The 24,405-nt window shown below is 46.7% G+C and overlaps 1 protein-coding gene across 6 annotated transcripts in view; it reads right to left on the bottom strand.

Moving 5' to 3' along the window:
• LOC118212746 (neuronal PAS domain-containing protein 3) overlaps positions 1-24,405 on the bottom strand; it is a 303,159-nt gene that overhangs the window by 184,426 nt on the left and 94,328 nt on the right. For all 6 annotated transcript variants that reach the window (XM_035390971.1, XM_035390991.1, XM_035390981.1 and 3 more), the window contains one exon: positions 10,189-10,433. In XM_035390971.1, coding sequence (XP_035246862.1) covers positions 10,189-10,433 — 245 coding nt within the window. The remainder of the gene's footprint in view (positions 1-10,188; positions 10,434-24,405) is intronic.

The raw sequence follows: 24,405 nt of genomic DNA, 5'->3' as shown, positions 1-24,405 counted from the left end.
AATAGAATCAGCATATGTTTTCCTCTGAGTTTTAGCTCTTTTCTGTGTAAAAGCAGACTTCTACATTAAGGCACATTGAAGATGGCTGTTAGTTATTCATAGGAAAGCATTGGTACAAATACTGAGAATCAAGAGGTATTGTTAATTATTGACAAGCAAGCGCCAGTACAGAAATGCTGTAGCATAGTTTCCAGGATGGTAAAAAAAAAATTCTCATCGACCCAAGACATACTTAGGGTACTGACCCAATTGGTGACAGTCCAGTCAATCAAATAAACTGGCCTGAACCAGTCATAGTAGCCCTGGGGCAGTGGGCACTCCCTCTGGTTGAGCTCTGTTCTCTGACCAAAGTTTTTGTAATGTAACCATCAACATCCATTCCTGACTAGTATAGACAATATAGCCAAACCCATACCGCGGTACATATTTCCACTGGTATACATATTTACACCGAAGGTGTACAATATCGAAATATAATTGATATTCACCTTAAACAAACAGTAAAATGCATGTACTTTATCTGCGATGAACAGGTTCTGATAAAGGTTTCTTCTCACCGTCACTACTGACAGTGCCAGGGATAGGTGCAGAGTAATTTCAGATTGAGGTGAAGGGAGAGGTATGGCGTGGTGTCTGCCGCATGCACATCAATGATGTGAAGAAGAATACCCCCTTTGAAGAAGACGGCAGCATTTTCTAGAAACAACCCGATTTTTCTCTACCAAGAACTCTGCATATACAAGCCATTGCAGACAGATTGCATTGATTAAAAACAGCAGATAGGAACTGTAGTTTAGTGCAGCGGTACACATGCTGATCAATATCACTCTTGCACCTGTGGCTAAAACCTGCACAGTTCAATATATTTGGCTCCGCTTTCATATCCACAAACAATTAGTGGAAGCATTTCAATTTCGACTGAACTCCATCAAAATTTTATCCGCTCTAACTCTCTCCCGGTCTGAAAATGGGAGATTTCAGTGACTCCACCCCAAACCCATCCGTGGACAGGACGGAGTGTGGCACAGTGGGTAAGGAACTGCGCTTGTAACCGAAAGGTCGCAGGTTCGATTCCCGGGTAAGGACACTGCCGTTGTACCCTTGAGCAAGGTACTTAACCTGCATTGCTTCAGTATATATCCTGCTGTATAAATGGATACAATGTAAAGTGCTATGTAAAAAGTTGTGTAAGTCACTCTGGATAAGAGCATCTGCTAAATGCCTGTAATGTAATGTAATGTAATGCATCACCACGGCTTGTGGTACTCAGCCTATCCGGACTTCTGGCATAAGGTGGGGGAGGGTCTTAGGAAAACGCCCATCCATGGACTGCCAGTAAAAACATGGTGACAATTCGGCACACAACAATTCAACTGTCTCTCTTCTCTCACGTACCGATACGGCATACTCTTCCAGAGTATATTCCCGGTCCTGGTGCGGTCACATTTGCGGTGGTGACATCTTCTCCAACCGTGTTAGCTATTCCTGTCCAAACTCGTTTCAGTCATAAATGCGGTTTAAGCTCTGCGAACAACAAAGCACTGTTGTTGTACGGCAGCCTGATGACTAAAACAACGACTAAGGCCAATTTATATTTCATGAATACAAGAAAGTGACATGCTTTTTTTAAAATGCAGTATTCGGCATTATACGGAGATCACCGCAGGAAGTAGCACAGAAGAGGGCCGTTCACAGCAGCGTGCGTCTCCCACCCCGGTCCCCGGGAAAAGGCGGAGAGCCGAATAAAGCCGTGTGACATCACGGCGCCGTGAATTCATCCCCGCCGACGCCGAAAGAAAACCAACAATCTGCGGCTGCGGAGTTTAATTAAAGGATCTGCATAATTTGAATGTTATGAAAAAAAAGAAAAAAAAAAAAAGTTCAAAATCACATCGGCGCCTTGAAGTTGATATCATTTAATGGGATCAGCTCATTTACAGCGCGCTACTCCTTCTGTCTGGCTGCCGCGACAGAGAGAGGAAAGACGCAGGAACACTGATCTCTTCCCTGTTAAGACAGACGAGGGGATGTAAGTGGGGAAGGGGGGGGGGTGGGGGGTGGGGGAGTGGGGGGGGGGGGGCGCTCTTGTTGTGACAATTAAAGCGCTCCTCGGTTAGATGCATCTCCTTCATATTGTGACAAGGCGACGGCAAAACAAATCGGAGAAGAAAAGAAAGATGTTATTAATCCGAGGAACACGAGGCCTCTGACCCGCCGGCAAAACAATAGGGATTGGAGCCAGGCGAGGACTTCCAGCTTCTAGTCTCTTTTTTCTCGCCGCACAAATCTTTCTTTACCAGTAATTGGCTTGGCAGTTTTATATACAGACAGTGTTAAGCAGTACATGTAATACCTCAAACATTACTGTCACCGGTCTCTCTCTGTCATCTGATTTACAGACTGAACGGGGAGCAGCGTTTAGACTGAGGTCACGGCACGAAGCACAGTAAAGTGAACAGCAGAGCATGTCTGTTCCTCCATTACTTTAAATCTTACTGGAACTCCACCAGTGCGCCGGTGTCTTCCGCAATCTGCCCTCAAACAACTTAAACTGCACGGCGTAGGACGTGGATCTTTGTCCACGGAAAATCTGAAAGGAAATTGCTCGTATATTTAAACGTTTAATGCACTTGGATTTGAAATTAAATAATATTTTGATCTTAAGTGCTTTAAAATACCATAGTCATGCAAATACTACAAACACTTGAAATAAGTCAAACACTTCATATCCATTTCAATTTTTAAAATTGAAGGCAACAGGCTTCAAATTGTTTCTATAATATTAAAGTTCCATTCAAGTAGCATTTTTCACATGCAGGTTCAAAAAGTATGAATCACAATTGCAGCTCTCTTTCAGACAAGCTTCTAGAAACCCTGAATATTTGAAGTAAAACACGATTTAAATGGATTGCAGTAGAAGTAAATGTGTCAGAAAGTGATACTGCATGACATAAACACACAGTATGTATATATGTTCAAACAGTGTTTGTGCTATACACATAAAGATTCAAACAATCATAAAAAGTTATGAGAACATACAGATCCAGCTGTGTAATACCACCCCCTCTCAAGAACATTTCTGAGTGAATTAAATCACGTGTGGTCCAGTTTTAAAGACATGCCGACTGAAATGCAGTTCTCAATGACAGAAATAAACCACATTACGGAAAATATACACTGTAGTCGCAGAACTCAGAGGTAATGCAAATCCCATAACACAATAAGAAATGTGGCTTCTAAATCGCATTACTGAAAATCAAATCTCCCTTTAAGTCTGTAATTTCTGTCTTATTATGGAACTACTCCATACTCACTGAGGAATCGTATGGGCATGAGATTTTTTTTTTCCCACAGACAAAGCCATATAAATTTCCTAATCAGAGAACATTCATTTACCACGGACTGAAAGCGCACAGTAACTCTGGTGTCGACGTCAATTCAGCCTTTATTGCTGAAAGCCCTTGTACACCCTCCTCATATCAATTCAACAATAAAAATGTGCATGTTTCATAAAATGATTGACTCCAACTCCAGCAAATTGATCTGGATCCTTGGAGATTGGCGAAACCTAAATGAAGTCATTTTTGCGGCAAGGCTGGCCTACCCAGAGATTTGCGGGGGGGGGGGGGCGGGGTTGGTGGGGGCGGGAGGAGGGAGTGCGTTGGTGGGTTGGGCGGCCTAACACAGTCAGTTCAGCATTATTTCTAATTGCTTAAAATTCCGACAAATTTCATCAAACATGGGGGGGGGGGGGGGTTGCAATTCGGCGAGGGACTTCAAAGCAGAGGGGATCAAGATGGTGCTGGTGGAGATACTCCGCGCGAGAGAAACGCCAGCCAGCGTGATGATTTATTCATGCATACATATACGTTCTCATTAGCGCTGGCTAGCAACGCGAGTGGGGCGGCCTGGTGGTTTGGGGAGAGCGGGGCGGGCCTGTGCGGCGCGGAGGCCGTCTGTTGATTGACTGGGGGGCAGGTCCCAGCGGCCGCGGCTGCGGCGTGCGGGTGATCGACACCCGCGCCCGAGCTGTCTGGAGGGGCCCCGGGGCCTCCCCTCCGTCTACCGCAGTCACGGCGCTGCGGTTAGGGCGGTGGGGCGGCAAAGTTCCGGCGTAGAAAATCCTGCTTTGCTAGGTCCCAGAAAAAAGCATCCCCAGTTTAAGTACCTGTGTGCTCCACTGGGTGTTACCCACCTGGGCCGTATGAAGCCGCCACTCTCAGCCCGCCCCCCCCCCCCCCCACACCCCCCCCCCCACACCTCAGCCTCGCCCCTCCCAACGCCTCCCGCAAAATCACCATCAACAGCACGGCATTCAAAGCGGTGGCGCAAAAAATAAACTGCTTTGAGAGTGGCTGTTATCAGATGGCTTATTACAGATATTAGGAGACAAAATGGGTGACCGAAAACCGTTAGTCATGCGTTGAGAGAGCGATAGCTAAATGCTTCACGCATGAGTCGGCACGTTTGTTTTATTTGGCTTTTTTTTCTTTTTTTCCAAAGCCCTGGCCCGTGTCTCTCTCTCTCTCACATTACACCGGCCCGCACGGCCGCGAACGCGTCTAAATGGTGGAAATCCATTGGTTTCAATGTGAATGTCTGCAAGACAGCGGGCCGAGCAGATTGATTAAATCGAGCCCCGGCTATGGAGGGGCAGAAAATGGCGTGATTAAATTGGATGAATACAGGAGTCATTCGAGTGTCCTGTGAGTAGGAGGAACAGCCGACTGAGCGCTAATGTAAATCACAAACAGTTTGGAGGCTGAAATCCTCTGTGACCTTCCCCCGCCCCACACACACACACACACACACACACACAGCTCCAGAACCTTCCACTCTACCGCTGCCCAAACCAACCAACGCAGTCAGGCAACTGGAGTCGACAGCAGAAGAAAGAAAAAAAAGAAATTACCTTTGCCCAGGAATAAATCATATTTCAACGGGAAGAAAAAAAATATCTGCAAGATTTAGTAGATATCAATTAAAAGTGGAGTGACTGCATTCATGTTGCATTAGCCTGTAAGCACAGGGGGGGAATATGCTTCTTGAAAGGCTATTGGCATGCTAATGTTTTAAAAGCACAATATCAAGGAATTATTTTTGACATTTTGATTCATGCATCGTTATAAAGAGCCAAGACAACATGGTTTAATTATAAAACATATTACTGCTGCCTTAGTCAAGCCAATTAAATTTGATTGGATACTTTCTTTATTCAACAAGCTCTTTTCATGTCATTTTAATTTAGTGTCAAAGCAGCTTGAATATTGGAAACTAAATTATTTACTACTGCCCATAAGCCAATAATGCTCCATTTGTCTCATACTGAGAGGGACTAGACTAACAAGATTATTAAGGACATTACTTGTAATGGTAAATGTCCTTCACTTTATTTGAGCTTCACGCTGTGCTTTTAGACATCGCTCTTCAAAAGAGCTCCACTTCATACGGAGACGAGCGTGTTGTCAAGGCGGTTCTGTTTGGGGCGTCTGAGTGCAGGTGGGAGGGGCCTGCGCAGTGACACGGGCTCGGGTAAACAGACCAGCGTTTTAGCACGGCACTGACTTTAAACCGGGACCACTCGGTCCTGGCACCGCAAGGCCGGTGCCCAGCAGTGTCCGCAGTCCGAATAACTTGCACTTGGTCTCTATTATCAATGCCTACCTTTTCCCCACCAGCTCTAACCAATCTGCAGCCTAGGCCTGATTATGCAGCGACTAAGTACTGTACTTTAAGTGCAATCGCCCGTCCTCTTTTTGGCAACTGACATTTCAAGGTCTATGACGACCGGCAAAAGTATCTGGTGTGTGCAAGCTGAGATTCTTTTTGAGATTTCCTTGACACCATCCTATTCTTCCCCCCCCCCCCCCCAAGATGAGAATGGGAGAGACTAGCGTTCTTGTTTCCTCTGCGAGGCGAAGGCTGGTGCTTTGTACCAATTTGTGCAGATATTAGCTACAGCTGACTAAACGGCCAGTCACAAAGCGAGAAACCGGGCCCTCCATATTCATTCCAACTGTCAGTCTGATTTATTTCTCCATTATTGGACCATTTGCATTTGCAAAAGGACTAATTACCAGGCCCACCAACGCAAGGTACAGTGCTTACATATGCTCGGAAAGCCAGGGGAGAAAACAGAGCATTTAGCCAATGTTTCCATCTCTACATCATTTGCAGCCTGTCTGTTTTGGAAAATGTAAATTAATCATGAAAGAAGGTGGGGCCAATTCTCCTCTGTCTACAGTGAGAGAATTTTCTCCAAACCCAGGAGGAGCCAAGGATATGTTATGCACACAAACAAAAACACTCACACACACACACACACACACACACACACAAACACTCAAAAAATCTCTCTCTCTCTCTCTCTCTCTCTCTCTCGCTCACTCTCTCTCACACACACATACACACGCGTGCACGCATACACAAAAAGGACAGATAGAGATATGCTGGTGAGTATGATAAAAACACAAAGAAGTCATGCAGCTCATGCCAGCATGCCCTTTGTCATCTTTATTCAGGAGAGAAACAGTCTTGAGTGAAGCTGCAGTACAATATGAGACTAATCCATAATTAAGACTGAAACCAACACAGCTATGATTCCACATTCCTGAGAAAATATTATAAAATGAAATGTGTGGTGAGGGAAAAAAACACTTTTCTCCCGCAATGTTCATACAATAAGTCATGTTCTTGTTCACTTTTGTCCCAGTATTCCACTTAACAGTTATATATTCATGAACAAACAAAGTAAGAACACCATTTTCAGTTATTAAAACACATTGTTCAACAACAATGCGTCCTGGAGCTGTTTGTGGTGACAAAAAGGTGTACAAGTAATTGTTTCCATGGCAATTACTTTCTTTGATGCGCACTGAAAAAATAAAGAAAATAACACAAACATGCCCACAGCCTCCATGCAGCCAAAAGCAATTTCCTTTTCTAATTTTAGTTATGCAAAGCCTATGGGCATCATCAGCATTTAGTAATTAGTTTTATAATTACTGCTGTTTTGCTCTCTGTCATTCAATTTTTCTTACACTACGACTGGGGAATGAAACATCCCGCATTCACAGCTGGGCAAATTACTATCCATTTACAGACTGAGGAATACAGGAAGTTGATTTCTTTTTATTTATTTTTAATTTTTTTTTTTCGCCGGCGCGGCGCGGCGATGCCCCGGCGAGATCGCCGTCGTCTGCCGCCGAGGTCCGGGGGCCCCTAAACGCCTCTGTGAGCCCCTCCTTTTGTGATGCGAGCGCTATTAATTCCCTCATTACCAGTTTCAACAATGAGCGCGGCGCGGCGGGCGCGCGGCGAGGGCACTTTAATCAGCGGCCCCTTCGCGGGCGCCCCGCCCGCCCCGCCAACCCGCCACGCGGGGCTCGCCCGCCCGCCCGCCGGCCCGCGCGGCGGGAGCGGATTAGGCCGCGACGCGAAGCGATTCGGCCGTCGAATAATAACACCGGGCGCGCGGCTTTGTGAGGGGAACTAAGGCTTTGATGAGATCGGCCCTTCTAACCGCGTCCGAGACGTCGCGCCGTACCTGCGCGGGAACACCCCCCCCCCCCAAAACGGGTTGGGCCGCGTTGCCCCCCGCCCCCGCCTCCGCGCGGAGACCTACAGTACCGCGTGTCTGCCGCGGGCCATCGAACGCGACGACGGCGCTCGTCCGCCAGCTCGTTTCGCGACAAAAAACGACGCCGTCCTCGATCAGCGAGGCGACAATAACCGTCTGCGAGGGGCAGACTAGCGGTTCACCGCTCTTCACGCCCGGCGACAAAAACGGACAGACGGAAGGGAGGCCTCGTAAAAAAAAAAAAAAGCGGTTGACGGGATCAACAGACAGGTGGAACCCATCTCGACGCGGACTCCCAGGCTCGAAACCCCCTCAAGCTTTTCCTTTCTTTCTTTCTTTCTTTCTTTCTCTTTTTTTTTTCCCTCTCTCCCACAGAACCATCTATTTTTCGCCGTTAATAAAGTGTGGCATTTTGGCTGCCAGTTCCTGTTCTGCATGCATGAATAATAAACGCACAGGTGGCGGAGGGGGTCAGGAGGCACGCGCCAGCCTCCGAACAAGAGAAAGGTCACGCTTGTTTGTGCAGTGTCCTTCAACAGATGTGAATCGCCTCTGACAGAGACCAGCAAATTTCGGTTAAAACGCTCGGAAAAAATTAGTTGATGGGTCAATTACGGTAAAGGTCAATAGACACAAAAGGAGAGCGGCTCGCCGGCGCAAGTTATGATAATAAATCAACACTTGAAAACTGGAGGTCAAATTCTTTTACTTCTGACGCCATTAATATCAGGAGCTTTCATTATGGAAAAGGGCCAACGTTCTCTGTCCCTGGCTAGAAAACTTTGCACTGGAGTGTGGAGAGGCTTTTTTCTTTTTTCAAAAAAAGATGGCTGGGGCCTTGTAAGGCCATTATCGCAGGAAAAATACCAGCTCTAATCTCAGATTTTGTTTCTTGCTAAAAATGAAGCAAGAAGAGAGGTTTTCTGCTCTCAGGCTTCGAGCAAAGATCTGTTTGGAAATGGATTTGCCAACCTTCACTGCGCTAAGATTTCCCTAAAGGTTACAATCATCAGTTATTAAGTAAAAAGTCCTTTCCAGAAGTCGACACAATCATTTCTTTGGCAAATCATATGTAATAACATATTTGTGGCAATGTTGACACAGTACATGTGTTAAAGGCGCTAGGAAATTGATCACAAGACAGGCCTACTGAATGAACTGCAGACTCCGGAGGATCAGAAAGAGAATTACTGCTCCTGAGTGCACAAGCAAACCAGAGGAGATGAGAACATTCTTCTTCACGCGTTACATTAAAGCAGCACAGTCTGCCATTAGCATGTAGCCAAACGTCAAACAGCCAACACCGCGGTCTCTGATCGTGACGGGGTCAGACAGCCATGGAACCCTCTGAATCCGTAGGTTTGGAAGAAGGTCTGCAAGACGCGAAACTTGGTGAGCTAAGCAATTCAAGACTGTTGATAGGACGCGAAGATACGTCACCGGCGGTTGTAGGCCCGCGGTCACGGCGTTCACCTTGCTCGCCGTCCGTGAACGTCAGCAATGCCGATAGGTTCGTTTTTAAAATGCGAAACGAGAGCAATGTCATTTGCTTTACGGGCTGTGGGAGCCAGAGCACGTTCCACGCAGCCCCATAACCTTTTAGCATTTCCTTCATTTGAATATAGAGCTGAGCCATGATGGAAGGCTTCACACAGCGGCAGTATAAATCTATCGCCGTACATACTGGGGCGAACGATTCCGTACGTACGTTCCCTCATTAAAATGCATGCGCCTCATCAAAAGGGAAACAATGCAATGATGCCACCTGTTGTGTACCGCACAGAACAAACAGTACACAGAAAATGAAAACGTTTCCGCAATTTGCTTAGATTTGTCATGTTCTTTCAATGGGAATTTACCTCGGAAAAACATAAATGCACTCCATCCTATAAAGGAGACGTGGCTCTGTGAAGCCATGCGTGCTTTCTTCAGAGAAGGATGAATTATTCCTTTTTATTTACAAAACTGAACGTGCAAATTTGTTCAGACTTAGTCAGCAAGACGGTTCTCGCATGGTTTACCAATGGAACTCAATGGAAAGCACATTTAATACTTAATATTAGCTTGATCACTGCAAATGAAAATCGCAGCTTTGCAGAACTTTACAGATGTTTTCTACACTGCTCTCAGAGTAGTTAAGTGAAATGTCAAATCTACAGGAACAGCAAATGAGAAAATTAGCATCTAACCAAAGCAGATGAAGCCCAAATTTGAAAACATTCCAAATGAATATGCAAATCTTGTTTCTACATGTTGGACACTGTCATGTCATTCCTCATCCTGTTTTGGTTTGTTTAATTGCATCCAGAAATTATTACAATTACTAAAATTAGAGCACCAGTACATTGGTGTACAACTGCTTTGCTATGTAAGCTATGCAAGACATAGTGTGTGTACAGTATGGGAACTCAGTGCCTATCTTCACTGTAGTATTTGTGTAGCATAGAGGTGCACATCTAAACAGCTCATGTCTAAATTAAACCAGCCAGCCATCTTGATGTGGGCAGGTGTCAGTGTGATGTCATACTGTATGCCGCTGCTCTGGCTGCGGGTGATTTTTGGACAGCCAGGTTCCAGCTCTGTAGTGGAGAAGGGGACAGGGTTCCTACCTTTTACGGAGGTGTTGGGGGGCGGGCCCTCTATGCGCAGGTTCCACGGAGGGTCCCCCTGGTTGGCGAAGTCCCTCATCTTCAGGTAGCTGATGGTGAGGCGGATGATGGAGGCTTTGTCCAGCTGGCTGGTGATGGCGCCGGGGAGAGGCAGCATCTTGGCCAGCTCGTAGAACTCAAAGTTCTCCTTCCCCCGCCGTGAGCGCGCCGCATCCCGGGACTTCTCCTTCCTCAGAGCCTGCAACCTGAGAGGGCAGCCGGGGTTAGCGCACGCTAGCGTGGTCCACGCAGCACACTCATCTGAGCCAATCAGAACGTACTTGCCTGCATCAAGCTCGACACCCTATTCAACCTAATTCAACCAGGCTCGTCTGGGGCAATCAACACTTCTACTGGACCAATGACATCAAACCACAAACTGTTAGAAAATATTCACATGGACCTAGAAGTGCACCCTCACATGGGGCCAATTGCTAATTAGAATAAAATCATCTGGGCCAATCAGCATGCAGGATACATACACAGGTACAAATCAGTACACACTCAGACTACCTAATTATCACAGAGAAACCCATAGTCTGACCCAATCAACAAGAAGCATGTGCTCACCTAGCCCAATCATGATGTAGCACACACTTTCCTGGCTCAATCAGTAATCAGACTTGGTTGCACCAGTGTAATGAGGATAGCGGTCACATGACCAAACCAAGCAATCATTGCAACGGTTAGTGACTAAGCTTCATCCCAGAGGGAAACCTCTAAACAATTAATTCAGCTAGCAGAATTTAAAAGGTGGGTCGAATTTCTGATTCAGTCTGGCCCAAAGTCTCAAGAGGCAGTTGGATGAATGACTTTTAAATTGCCGCCAATACATAAGACGCTGCAAAGGGTGTAGATCTCTTAGTCAAGTTAAAACGGTTTTGCTGTTTGACCTAAAACAAAGACATCTCATGTACCATCCCACTGCCTGTGTCTTGTCACATTTAAAAAAGGCAACTTGTGATGGAATCATTTTACTACAAAAAAACAGTCTTCAAAGCCATCATCGGCTATCACCATATCAACTGGAGCATCTGAATTAGAAAGCTAATGTCTAAACATGGTTATAAAAATTATGAGGAATATTTGTGATAGATCAGTGCGATATATTTCTGAAAAAAATTAGATAGTTTTGACAATGATTACAATAGGTGCCAGGCTTAGGCCATCCATAGTAACAAAATGACATTCGCATGAAATGATATAGATACACACAGCTCAAAGGCTGATTATACAATGAAAGAACCTGATCTTATGTATCCTAACTAGTCTATGTAATTGATTGCATTTAATCAATAAAATCAAGGAGCGCTTGAAATTATCTTCTAATTGGAGTGTTCATTAATTGGAGAATTTCCCATAGGTATTACTGCAAAACAGGAATTGCTGAACTAACCCAGCTTTCAAAAGCCTGCAGTGTGCATTATACAAGCAATGTTACAGCACCTTCTGTGCTGCCTGAAAAAGATATGCAAGTGTGTTGTTGAGGGACATGTAGTTCTGTGTGTAAGAACACAGTTGTTCTGCACATAGGAGCACTAAACAACAAGACTTGCTCTTTCTGAATTTCAGATAAAAGAACAACTGTGGATATTTATTCAGTCATTAGAAAGAATACACCTGTAATAATAATGCAAATCATAAAAACAATGAATTATTTTGCCACAAAAATCTCTCGAGTTCATGAGATCCAATATGCATGACAACATTTTTGAGAGCCTCACAAATATAGGAGCACTATTACATGATAAAATCAGAATCAGAAATTAACTACAGCAATTTCACTACTCTGAATGTCACATATTCTATAGTATGCTAGCTCATAGCGGTCACATACATTTTTATAGAAAGGATCTGTATAATTCCCGGGATACTACAGAGTGCAATTTTATTAAGATTTCAACTTAAAACCACAAACCGAACACATTTCTGGTGCAGCTTTAGCGTTTGTGAACTATAGGGGCCATACAGGTAAATGCAGCTTCACACTGCAATGCTACTGTACCACATCATACACACATTATTACCAGGGGCTCTGTTCTCCTGCAAGCAAACATCCCCCGCACTGTTAATGTTTCCCACAAACCTGAGCGGGACATATGATTGTTTATCAAGATGAAATGCTCCATTCTAAGCCGCCCATCTCCCGCTGCGTGTTATTTAATATCAAACAACCTGCTTCAGCAGCTTCCGCACTTCCAAAAGGCAACTCCCGGCCATCCATTGCGTTCATCATCTCCAGCCATATTGGATTAAGTCGGCAATAAATCACCCAAGAAGCTTTGGTTCCCTACTGGCCAACACTTACATTAATTTTTTAGCACCACGGATGCAAAATTGGTTAGAAAGGGTTTAGAAAGCTGGCGGTTGGAAAAACATTCCGAGTAGATGAATAACGACTGGGAAAGGAGACAATCGCCAGCCATTAATTTCACTGGAACGTTTGCTAAGATACGCAGGAAAAAAAGAAACAAAGGAATGAAAGGCAAAATTTGGCACAGCACAAAAACACACTTTTTCTCCAGGTGGAGAGAACGAGCAGGGCTCTGTATTGTGCGCGCAGATGCGGCTCCTCGCTTCTCCAGAGCGACCGTGACACCCCTCCGGCTCACCTACGCCGTTCAGCGATTTGCGACGTTCGCAATTTTTCAGACGTAAAACTCGGGAGCTCTGCCGGGACCTTCGCCTCGCTAATGCAACGCTCGTAGTTGTCATAATCAATTTACGTTAGCTTTCGTAAGCATCAAGAGCATAACGGGATAATTTCACTACCAAATATAGATGCACACTCTGCCCTTACAGCTGAGTGGCAGATTGCTACTCTCGATCATCTCTGCCTCTCTGCCGCAGAAGAAACGTACCATTTGATGGTCTGCTGCCCAGACAATATATAAAGCTAGTTGTAATGGTTGTTTGGAGGCAAACTGCGACACACCAGCAGAATTTCATTTGTTCCGCAAACTTGGAAAGCATTATGTTGGCCTGCCAAATATTTCTTGATGCGCCGGGGTTGTGTGACCTTCATACCAGAGCCATATTTATCACGTTCTACCGGAGTCAAATACATGCCGTTGTTTTTTCTTTTTTTTCTTTTTTTTTTTTTTAAACAAAAAATGAAGGTGAAATTCAACCTGGGTCCTCGATGGCTTTTTAAGCACCTATCAAGAGAAAGGATGAGGGCGTCTTGTTTTGCAGACATGATCTTGCTCCCGGGTCAAGCGGCGCGCGCGGCTCACGCGGTCATCCCCGCCTCCCGATTGGTGCAAAGCTAAGAAAGGGCTTTCCGTCCGGTTTTCAACACTCATTTGGGCTAATAAAAGCACGTAGCGGTAACCCGACGTTTACAAATGACTCCCCGCAAATTTAAAATCATGCGAGCGCACGCTCGAAGCGCCGCGACAATGACACCAAGAAAAACTGTTAAATATTTACTCGGGAAAAGAATGATTATTGGCCACACAGAAGCTGCCAGCGGGGAAATCAGGGAATCTGAGGGGCCTCTGATTGCAATCATTGTGGGGGGAATAAATTGTCATTGTCTCTCATTTCCTGGTCTTCCACTCGCATCAGGGGGAAAGGCTGTGTGGGAAAATTACTGTACCCCCCGCATGCATTTTGTATAGTTACGTGGAACAGGACCGTTTGAGATCGCGCCACAGATAGGACAAAACCTCACCACAACACTGCACTACAGTATTAATATTACCGTCAATTCACATGCATTCTTCCAAATATTATTATTACTGTACGAAATCAAAATGTAAACCTATTCTGGCGTGCTTTCTTGACCAGGTTTAAATGTATAACTGGAAAAAGGTTCCCAGTGAAATAACATTTTTTTTAAAAGTCTGCTTTCAATTTCCCACGGCTACAGTCTTCATGAATGCAAAGTAGTGCAAGTGCAACACAGATGTCGCAACTTCCCGCCAAGCCCGCGAAGGGGCGAGCGGGGGATTCGCTGAAAGCTTCCTTGCGCAGAGCCACAAAAGCATCCCTCCCCCGAACAGAAGAAAAGAATGTCCCCACGGCAACTTATTTGCAAGTATCATTAATGGAAACATAACCTTCCAGCGCCTCACCTTGTTTGTTGTCTGGGGCTTCTATTTACCAGATCACACTAATCACTCTACCATTCAACTTTGGAGGAAGAACAATAAAAATATCAATTAAACTTGCTGAAACTTCTGCAAATGATCATTTGGGATGGCGGTAATTGCTTTCATCAGGCTAGAAAAGCCAGCCAGAACAGAAATGTCACTTCAGATTAGCGTGCTCCCTCCTGAAGCAGTGGACGATACAGCTGATGGAGGACTAAATGCCAAGACCAATCAATCGCTTTTGTGACTCTTCTAGCTGCCGTAAAAAAAGGAGGCCATTTTCTAGAATTTACTCTTCATTATAGTAAATGCTGTCTCCTTGGTAACATAATTCAATTTCTTACTAACTTGGCCATGCCACGTCCTTCCAGAAAATAATGTTTATGAAAATATAATTCTGCCGTTTTAATACAAAACATCAGATGAGCATTAGGGGCTGTGTAGAAAGTGTTTGTGGTCCGTACTCCAGTGCACACAACGTTTAGCCCGGAGTTGGAAGATGCCCGTCATACCTATAGTGCTGCAGTACTGCAAGTGCTACCCAATGGGGCAGTTTTCCTGTTTGTTTCAAATGGGAAAACAAATGGGAACCCTATTGCAATAATTCTAGGTTAAAAATAGAAGTCATATGTCCCGTCCCCACATACACACACCAACACACGCACATGTGCACAAGCACACGCGCACACATATGCATACACGCACACGCGTATTTAATTATTCATTTTCGAAACAACCCGATTCTGACCACACCACTGTAAGAATTTGGACTTTACGGGTTAAGGAACTTGATCCTAGTGTATGGCGCTGCCTTATAAGAGCCATAAAGCCACCTTTAACCTGCCAAACAGTTCTTTTTTTCTAAATGGGAAGAGAGATAAACCAAAGAATAAATCTTACTCACAAATAAAGAGGAACAGATCGGGTTACCCGTTCAACCTTGGTGAGCCAAATAAATGCATGAAACGGTCCTTCACTTTTTGATATTCTGAAGTGGTTCCTCAATCACGGTCCAGTATAGCCATTACCGCTACCTTTTCTCCCAGAGTCTCCCTGGTGGCCTCAATGCCCTGAGAGACAGCTGCAGGTGGCGGCATGTGGGAGAGCGTATGGAACTCACACCCAGTCTCCTTTAGCATAGCATCCTGCTGGAGTACGCGGCTAAAGCACGTAGCTCGAGTATACAGGCCCTCGACTGCGCGAGCCTGACGGCACTCGGTGATGAATATTCAGCGTTTCGAGTGCGCTCCAAGCCCGGCAGCACACAAAAGAGCATTCCCCAAAGTTGTGTATATTCAAACAAACAAAGTGTGATACCATCAGAGTTACACTTGACCAAGTGGCGCGCATCTCTTCGCGCTGGGAACGAACGTCCTTGCGCGACCTTTACGCCAGCGTTTTTTTTTTTTTCCGCCAATCCAGCTTTCCCAGGCAGCTGGAATTCCGCGGGACAGGCAGGGGGGGAAGGATCTTATAGGATTCCGGGAAATAAGGCGAGCATTAAACCCATTACGAAACTTTTGAGCGCAGATCTTTTAGGAATGTAGCTCGTGAGATCGCATAGCACTGTGTATGGATTGCACAGAGCTGTCGCAAGTGAAGAGCCTGAATATAGCTAACATTACCCTTTCCAGAATGATTGATTGTTGCAAGTACCCTGGCTGTCACAAATTGTATAGCGAGGACGGACAAGGTAGCACAAACACAATGGCTGCCAGGCCTACTTGCCCTACACCAAAACTGTTCAATCCAGGCAACAAGTGAACCTGGATTGAACAGGCTCCTTTTAACTTTTAAGTCCCCATCTAGCAGGGGTTTCTACCCTGTTATTTTGCACTTTTACTGTACTTTTGAAAGAGGAAATAGCTGGCATGGAGTGACTATTCCGAGGTGGGTGAGAATGTAGGAGTTTGCGTGCTGAAACGGTTAGTAGGAGGGAGGGCGGGAGTGGAGTTTTGGAAGGAGCACCTCCCCCCTCCTCCTTATTTACTGCTTTGTTTAAAAAGTGCTACCAGGTCGCATCGAGACGATTTCCGACATCAAAGCACAGAGCCCGGCAAACAGGAATGCAAAAAAAAAGAGGAGTCTGTCTGAATTGGGAAGAGAAAAAGCAACAACAGAGGAAAAAAAAACAAAACAGGAGCATACAACTTTGCGTTTTTCATTTGTTGTTGTTTTTCTACCTCTTGCTGTGGTATTGAAGGGCGTGAATGAAGCCGGTGAAAGAAAAGAGCGGAAGAAACACAATGGCCGCACAATGGCGCGCAGGCGAGCGAACCGGACGCCGCCTCGCGTTCGCGACAATTACGACGTCGCGGCGGCGCGGGCGATTTGCGCGGGGGGAAAACACGGACGATTTCGCGGGATTAGGCCTCCGCGGCGGCTAATAAAGCCCCTTTCCCGGGGAGCCGGTGGCCCGCGTGACGTCAAGCCGCCCCCCCTCTCCGCCGCCGTCCCTGCGGCCGTCCCTGCGGCCGTCCCTGCGGCGGGCGGGGAGGACGGGCGGTCCCGAGCCGACTGCGGTGCCCCGCTGACCGGATGAGAGGGGTTTGACAAATTTATTTCCCTTTATTTTTTTTTTGCTGCATGAATGAGAGGCATGCATGTTAAAGGGGGGTGGGTGGGTGGTTGGGGGGGGGGGGGGCGGGGGGGGGCGCTCGGCACGGCACAGCGCCTCGCACTGGGGGCCCTAAGCCTATCCTTTAATTCGCACGCCCTGAACAGAGAGGCGTCGAGCGCACACACAGCGCTCTCTCTCTCTCTCTCACGCGTTCGCGCACAGTTCGCACTCACGCACATCCGCAAGCCTCTTTCTTTCTTTCTTTCTTTCTTTCGAGGCGGCCCGACCCCCCACTGTAACCATTAGCCGTTTCTCGGCGAGTGCATTTAAACATCAATATCTTTCGGAGAGGCTTTGATCAAAATAATATCTTTTAATGGCTATCACAAAAAGGGAAAGAAGGAGCGCGACGTGGCTGAGGGGAGCACGCTCGCCAGACGGAGACTTCTGGAGCCGAAAAGCCGCTGCGGTTGCCTCGTTTTCACAGCGGTAGCGACCGCTAAGGTTTTGTTATCCTGAAACCGCTCGCTTCTAGTGCGAAGAGCAAACTCTTTCAAGCCGATCTTCGGGACCCTTACGATGCTCGCCGGTCGTTTGGAATGCGCCTCAGCCCTACGACGCATCTTTGAGGGCCGGGCCGTTGATTCGGCGGGACGACCGTGGAAAATGTGCCGACGTGCCTCGTGCGCGCGCCCTCTCTTCTTCACACAAAAAAGATTAAACGAGTCGCAATCCCGGCTTCAGACGTCCGCCGATACAAAAAAGGAACCGAACTTCCAACAGAAAGGAAGGACCTACAAAGCGCACCTCAAAATCGTGAATTATCATTTCACACGGAGATACGGGCCTGCTCATCACGAGGCTCCAACTCCAAAAGTGTGGAAGACAACAATCATAAAAAGTGTTTGTTTTAGCGTTCACTAAAGTGAGTCGTACACTTTGCCAGCTGAAGGACACATGCTTTTGATTTATGCGACCCTCCAAGCCTCTCTAGTACTTTCTTTCCTGTAATTGGATTTGAAGCCAACTATCCTGACTTATTCGCTCCAAGCAAATGTGGCTTGATGCAAAATAGACATTGGGCATGCGATGAGCCTTAAACACTTAATTCGTCCCCGCGCCATCATGTTTCCAGAGCTTCCAAAATAGCCGCTGCCTTTTTATGCCACTTCACTAGTGTGAATCATCATCTTGTTGTATTTTCATCGAGAAATGACCGAGGGTACAAGTGCACGATGAAATGGGCGAGGGAATCAGTTTGGATGAAGGACCAAAGACACTAAAGCTGCCAACCTTTCATGCTACAACTGGGCTGGAGGGAGGGTGGGGATGTGGGGATGTGGGGGGAGGGGGGGGGGTCCAGATATAGGTAAAGCCACCCCCTGTTGAGAAGGAATGAAAGAAAAGGCCATCCTGACAAAAACATGACACACTAAAGAAGGGATACCACACCAGCAGATCTGCCTGGATTTGCTGACCTCCAAATTATTCATTCCGCGCTGCAAAAACAAGCGATCAAATGCTGTGACCTGGAAAAAAAAAAAAAAAAACGTTTTCCAGGTCTGACTCACGCGGGTCCTGGGCCGCTCGTCCTGCCCGGGTCTTGAATGACCGCATGTTAATTTGGGTTAAGCGCCCGTCCTGGCAACGTTCAGCGGCGGCCACGTGGAGACCCAGGCCGACGGCCGCCGAATCCTATCAGGGGTTGAGAGAGCCTCTGATCCGTCCTCTGGCGGGACGGCGGAGGGGCGGAGGGGTTGAATAGCGGCGGGGTGGCTGTGCCACTTTGGGGCGTCCCGCGCAGGCTCCGTGTATTAAGGCCACAGGTTAGCTGTGGAGGGGCCCCCTCCTCCTCTCTGTCACGCAGAGCGGGTGCTTATCGGTGCACAAGGTTAGCACTCGTCCCCCACAAAGTAGGGCGGATGTCACCAGTGTGTGCAGCGTTCTGATGAGTCTCTCTCTCTCTCTCTCTCTCTCTCTCTCTCTCTCTCTCTCTCTCACACACACACACACACACACACACCATGCACTCTCCCTGTTCTCATATACGATACACTACAAACTACTTTAACAACTAACATAATAGACAAACTGCAGCCACAAAACATCAAAATAATCTAACATCTTCATAACAATGTACATGTTAGATTCAGTCTATACAAGATCTTCACAGTTGAGTATTCAAGTCATTATTATTTTCAATACAGCAATTCAACTGAATATTTTTTTTTATCTAAAATGCAGGGATTTATGTGCCCTCTAACTGATCACAATTCAGTCATGTCAACAGAAAATATTCATAGTTATTTTCATAATTCACAAACCATTCTTACAATATCACGATCCCCAAGTGATTTGGGCTGTAACACCCAGATTGTAGAATCTGAAGTGAATGATAAATTAGACCGCTGACAACTAATTGGGGCGTACCAAATTTGACAATGAAGTTGTTCAGAAAATAGTTGTATTGTAAACAGGGTGTCATGTCTTGTACTGAATACTAAAATGAACAAGAACATATTCTTGATAACATCAAAGAATTCCTCAAGTAAACAGACCCTGCTAAAGTAATTTATAAAAAAAAGGAGAAAAAGAAAAGTTTACCAATTCTACTTTCTTTCCCAGTAATTCATTTGGTTCAATTTTTACACACCAGACTGAACTGCTAAGTGCAATTGTTTTGGACCTATGGTCTGAAATGAATCCTTAGCTACAACACTCGTTTTGTACAGTTTTCATGTGGGCACAAGAGAAAATTAATCCTAAGTAGGGAACATCGACTGCATTGCAACTTTCATCTAATTTGATGTAGTGCACAGATTAAATATTGACAGGTTTAAAAAAAAAAAACAGTCCATTATAACATCTCTGCCAAACAATAAGCAGTTAACTAGTTACATTTTACTGCTGGTCAAATCAAGTCAAAACATACAATAGAGTCACCAATAAGTGGATTCAGAAAGAAAAAAAAAAAGATAACCCATTTGTTGTTTATGAAGTAACCGCAATAAATGAGTGAAACTGAACTCAATACATTACAGTTACATTGCAGACTTATTGGATAATATCACACAATTATGCCTACTTAGGAAGCACAATGCATAGCCATTATTACCCTAAGATGCATTATTTTGGGCTCCCTGATGGTGTATTATGGCAATAGCGAAATGCCCTGTGCTCCAAAGGCAAATTGAGGGCAGTTCTCTGTAGAGTGTTGCACGTACAGTTCCTCACGCTTCAATAATATATATTAATAAATGGCAACAATGTTTATGAGACATAATTTCTCTGCCTCATTGTGGAAACTCCAGCGAGCTTCCAGGGTCCTTAAGCGGGGCAGCGGATACAAGAGTCACAGACATGACATCTCTGGCAGGTTCCTCGTGAAAACACCCATGCTCCCCCCCCCCCCCCGAGCGAGAACCTCTTCAATCTCCATCAGCCTGCACCAACACCCCGCCTCACTCCAGCCCGCAGCCAGCGGGCGGAGCGCTTTCAGAGCCGCGGTGGACGCCCGCTCAAAGCCGCGTGCCCATGGGCCACCTGGCGCCCCTCGGGTGCAGGGAACAGTCAAAAGGATGTTTCCGTGGGAACCCCAGAGCGGGCGGCGTGGTGGTGTCGGGAGAGGAGGACCTGAAAGCAGCAGTGGCACAGAGCAGACCAAAGACGGGGGGGAGGGGGGGAGGGCGGGGGGTTCAAAAAGGCTCTTCAATGTGAAAAGTTTCTCTTGGGTGTTTTGTCTTAACTCCCGGCTGAGCCAGAGGAAAGGCATATCCATACCTACATTACCATAGATAGCCGTGCGTGGGCTTTTCTGCGAGAGAGGGGTTTTTGGACCACGGCTGCTAGCATCACTTCTGGGACAGGAAGGGTTATTCGCCAGCGAAATAACAAGCAAAATCAAAGCGAAATGAAGGGCACGGGCTTATTTGATCAGCTTAAGGCCAATAGCCGATTTAATTTCAATTAGAATTAATTAGCTATGTTACTTCGGTGGGTAGGGACAGGGGCCATTTTAAATGGACGTGGTGGTTGAAACATGCTGAAGACCACTGGCCTGCTGAGCTGAATAGCCTTGCACATAATTGAATGTATGCACAGACGCTGTACTGTTCCCTTCAGCAGCTCGTGTGACTAAAATGACACAGCTCACCGGTGAGGACTACGTGTGAGATTCCTATGATGTGGGATTTGATGGGGGGGGGTGGGGGGAGGGCGGGGCAGCAGTAGAGCAGCACCGCTGGGTGGCCCTCCTCAGACGCGGGAGATGAAGGGGGTGTCGGTGGCGATCTCTCGGTCGGCGTGTAATTAAGAGCCCTCTTTTCGAGTGACGGCGGGAGCGAGGCTCGACGGATCGCCGCGGCGACGCAAATCCCGTTAGCCGTGAATAAGCCCATTCAGGGCGGCGCAGGTAAGCCCGCCGCAATGCGATTAACACGCCAACCGCGCCGCCTCAAAGCCGAGAAACGGCAAAAAACGCAAAACCCGCCCCCTCCGCGCGTCACCTGCATTAGCGGAACGGCGTTCTGCTGAAAGGAAATCCCGTTTAAACGTCTGCCTCGGATCGCGGGATGTTCAATCCCTGGGCTTTATGTCTGGGTGTTTACCTAAAAAAAAAAAAGTGTACAAGGGAATGGACCAAAAACCAAAACATATTTCAAAAACTTCCTTTTTGTAAAGAGAAGTATCACCTGCACATGGGGACTGAAATAAAAACTAATAATTTTTTTATTTACATAAAAAAAACCCAGGAACAGTATCATTGTTTTCTTTAATTCACACAGAATCCACACAAGTGTTGGAATGTCAGATTAATTAATTGTATATCATTATATATAATGAATTATATATAATTCTAATTAATTAATTGAATAATTAATTATTCAAAACAGATGTCAAATGATGACATTTCATTTCATTTATATTATTCAACTATAGTCTGCGTCTGAATACACTTGTACCTACTCAAATGATTATTTCCAGAGATCTTTGGTTTCAGAATCCAGGTTTCACATCCAGGAACGTGTGCTTCCACAGCCAGCTGCGGTCGTGCTGTTGACTGTAATCTACACGTCAGGACGACGAGACCCGATCAGAACCCACGCTCGGCTAGCCCTCTCAGAAGCCCGGCGATTAGACACGTTGCGGTTAATAATTAACGAGACGGGTTTTGGCAGGGGCCGGCATTCTGGGGGATGTAGGAGCCGGAGCAGACAGGGAGCTCGAGCCGAGCGCTCAGGGCCTGTACGGCTTTGTCAGGGAACGCGGCGGGGGCTTAGCGTCTTCGCAGCCGGCACGCGGCTCCATCGCCGCTCTGGAAACGAGAGGTTCAGTGTGCTTTTCCCCAGGGGACGGGAACCCAGTGCCTCCAGCAGCAAGCCTCCAGCTGGCTCCTCCCAGCTCCTGCATTCCCATGGAGGCCGAGATCACAACATAATGACAATATCTTTATTTTCATACTATTTGCCTACCTCCAGCAACTTACGAGATTTGTATATATTTTTACACCCCGCTCAGTGTTTTTAAATTTTTTTTTTTTTTTACCTCACTCAAAAGTACAACTATAGTTCCCCACCTGTCAAGTTTCACTTCCAAATACAGACTCCTCTCCTCCCACCTCTCTTGTTGTGGCCTCAATAGGGACCTCTCTTTGTCCTTCCCTTCCATTTCACCTTAAATTTCCCCATAATGTAGGGAGAAAGGAACAGGGGTTGTAGATACAGCATGGAGGAGCTTTGGGAAGAATGGCAAGTCTCATGCTGGGTGGTCATATGATCCCAGGTCCCAATCAGATGGTCCAAAGCAAGATGGTCGGGTCACCTGACTGATCTTCCTTCCTTCACTTGGGCAGAACCAAATTTGGTTTTCCACTGGAAGAAAGTTAGCTTCCCCTGCTAATGTTTCATAGCTGCTGGGAGCCTCGCCCTCAATGACCTCTCACTTTAAAAGCGTTTTGCTCCAAGCCGAGCACCGAACAGAGAACTTAGCAGAACAGAAGCGCGCAGAGCCCCAGACTGCTAAAGAGCGTCCGCACGCTCGTCTGGGCCGTGAATGGCGGCTAGCGCACAATGGCGTGCGCACGGAGCCCGCCGAGTGTCTTTATGGTTTTCGGGGGGGGGGCGATGCGGCCACTTTAAATGCAGAACGCGGGTAAATACCTGAATGGTAGCGATTAATGAAGCGGAAACCGAATGCTCTCCGTTGACAATGAGAGCGGGGAACGAGCGCGGCGGAAACGGCGGCCGCAATCTCCTGCTCGGCTGCGCCGGGGGGCCCGGGGCCCGAGGGGTGCGAGCGGGCGCTTTCGGGACGTGTACCCCCCCCCCAACACCCCCCCCCCAACACCCTCTCATTAACGCACGCACACGGGAGGCCTTCTCAACGTCCCTCATGCTGCAGAGGTCCCATTGTCAGGAGGAAATGCATCCAATCCACCGCTCGGCTTCAGCCTTTCGGTCCCGCCGTTTGGGGACTGTACTGAGCGCAGGAGAGAGAGGGGTACCGGCCACGGAGCGGTGCGGAAGCGCATCGGGGCATCTGCGGGTGTGGGGCGGGTTTGAGGAGTTCTCTCGTCTGTGTGGGTCATGCGTGTTCCAGCAAAACCCATAACATTTGAAGGAGAAATGGAGGAATGATGGGTTATGTTGGCGAGTACATACAGTGCAGTCTGTAAGTATTTGGACAGTGACACAATTTTCGCTGTTTTGGCTCTGTACTACAGCACATTGTATTTGAAATGACACAATGAAAATGAGCTTAAAGTGAAGACAGCTTTAATTAGAGAGTATTTACATCCATATTAGGTGATCTGTGTTGGAATTATAGCCCTTTTAGAGTACAGAGCCAAAGGAACAAAAATTGTGTCACTGTTCAAACAGTTAAAGACTGCACTGTATTTGCAAAAAAAAATAAAAAGGTCAAAAATTGAAATCTTTAAACAGCAGGACCAAAATTAGCTAACCGATTTCAATAATTCAATAATTTCTACACGGCAGATGGAAATGTTTGCACACACAGCCAGTTGAATGAGATGAATAGTTAAAAACATTAGAATCTTCAGTGTATATTGTACCAACATTGCCACTGCATTACATATTTTGTGACCTTAAAACCAGGAAGCTAGGCGTGTACTGTAAATGCACATGGGTGCACACGCGCGTTTTCAGCACTCTGTTAAACTGACAGCTGGCCCTTTCTTTCAGCCGCTGCGCCAGCCTAAACAGCACTCGTCTAAGTGCTCCTGCGTGCTCCGCTCGCACATTTCCTCTTCCTTAATGAAAAGATCAGAGACCAAACATCTCGGCCAATGAGAGACGGCGAGCCAAGCGCCGCTGTCACAGTGCGGCGGCCCCCGGTTGGCTCGGCATCAGATTTCCGGTCAGCTCCATCGCGCCAGCCACCTCCCCACCCCCCCCCCCCCCCGATTCTGTAACATCCCCCCCCTCCCCACCCCAAACACACCACACACACACACACCCCACCCCGTTCTGTCAGGGTAATCACTGGGCTCAATCACAGAAA

Source organism: Anguilla anguilla, chromosome 1 (assembly GCF_013347855.1).
Source record: "Anguilla anguilla isolate fAngAng1 chromosome 1, fAngAng1.pri, whole genome shotgun sequence".
In the NCBI taxonomy this organism is placed as follows: Eukaryota; Metazoa; Chordata; class Actinopteri; order Anguilliformes; family Anguillidae; genus Anguilla; species Anguilla anguilla.
The sequence above is the reverse complement of the archived record's forward strand: the minus strand, read 5'-3'. Positions and strand labels throughout refer to the sequence as shown.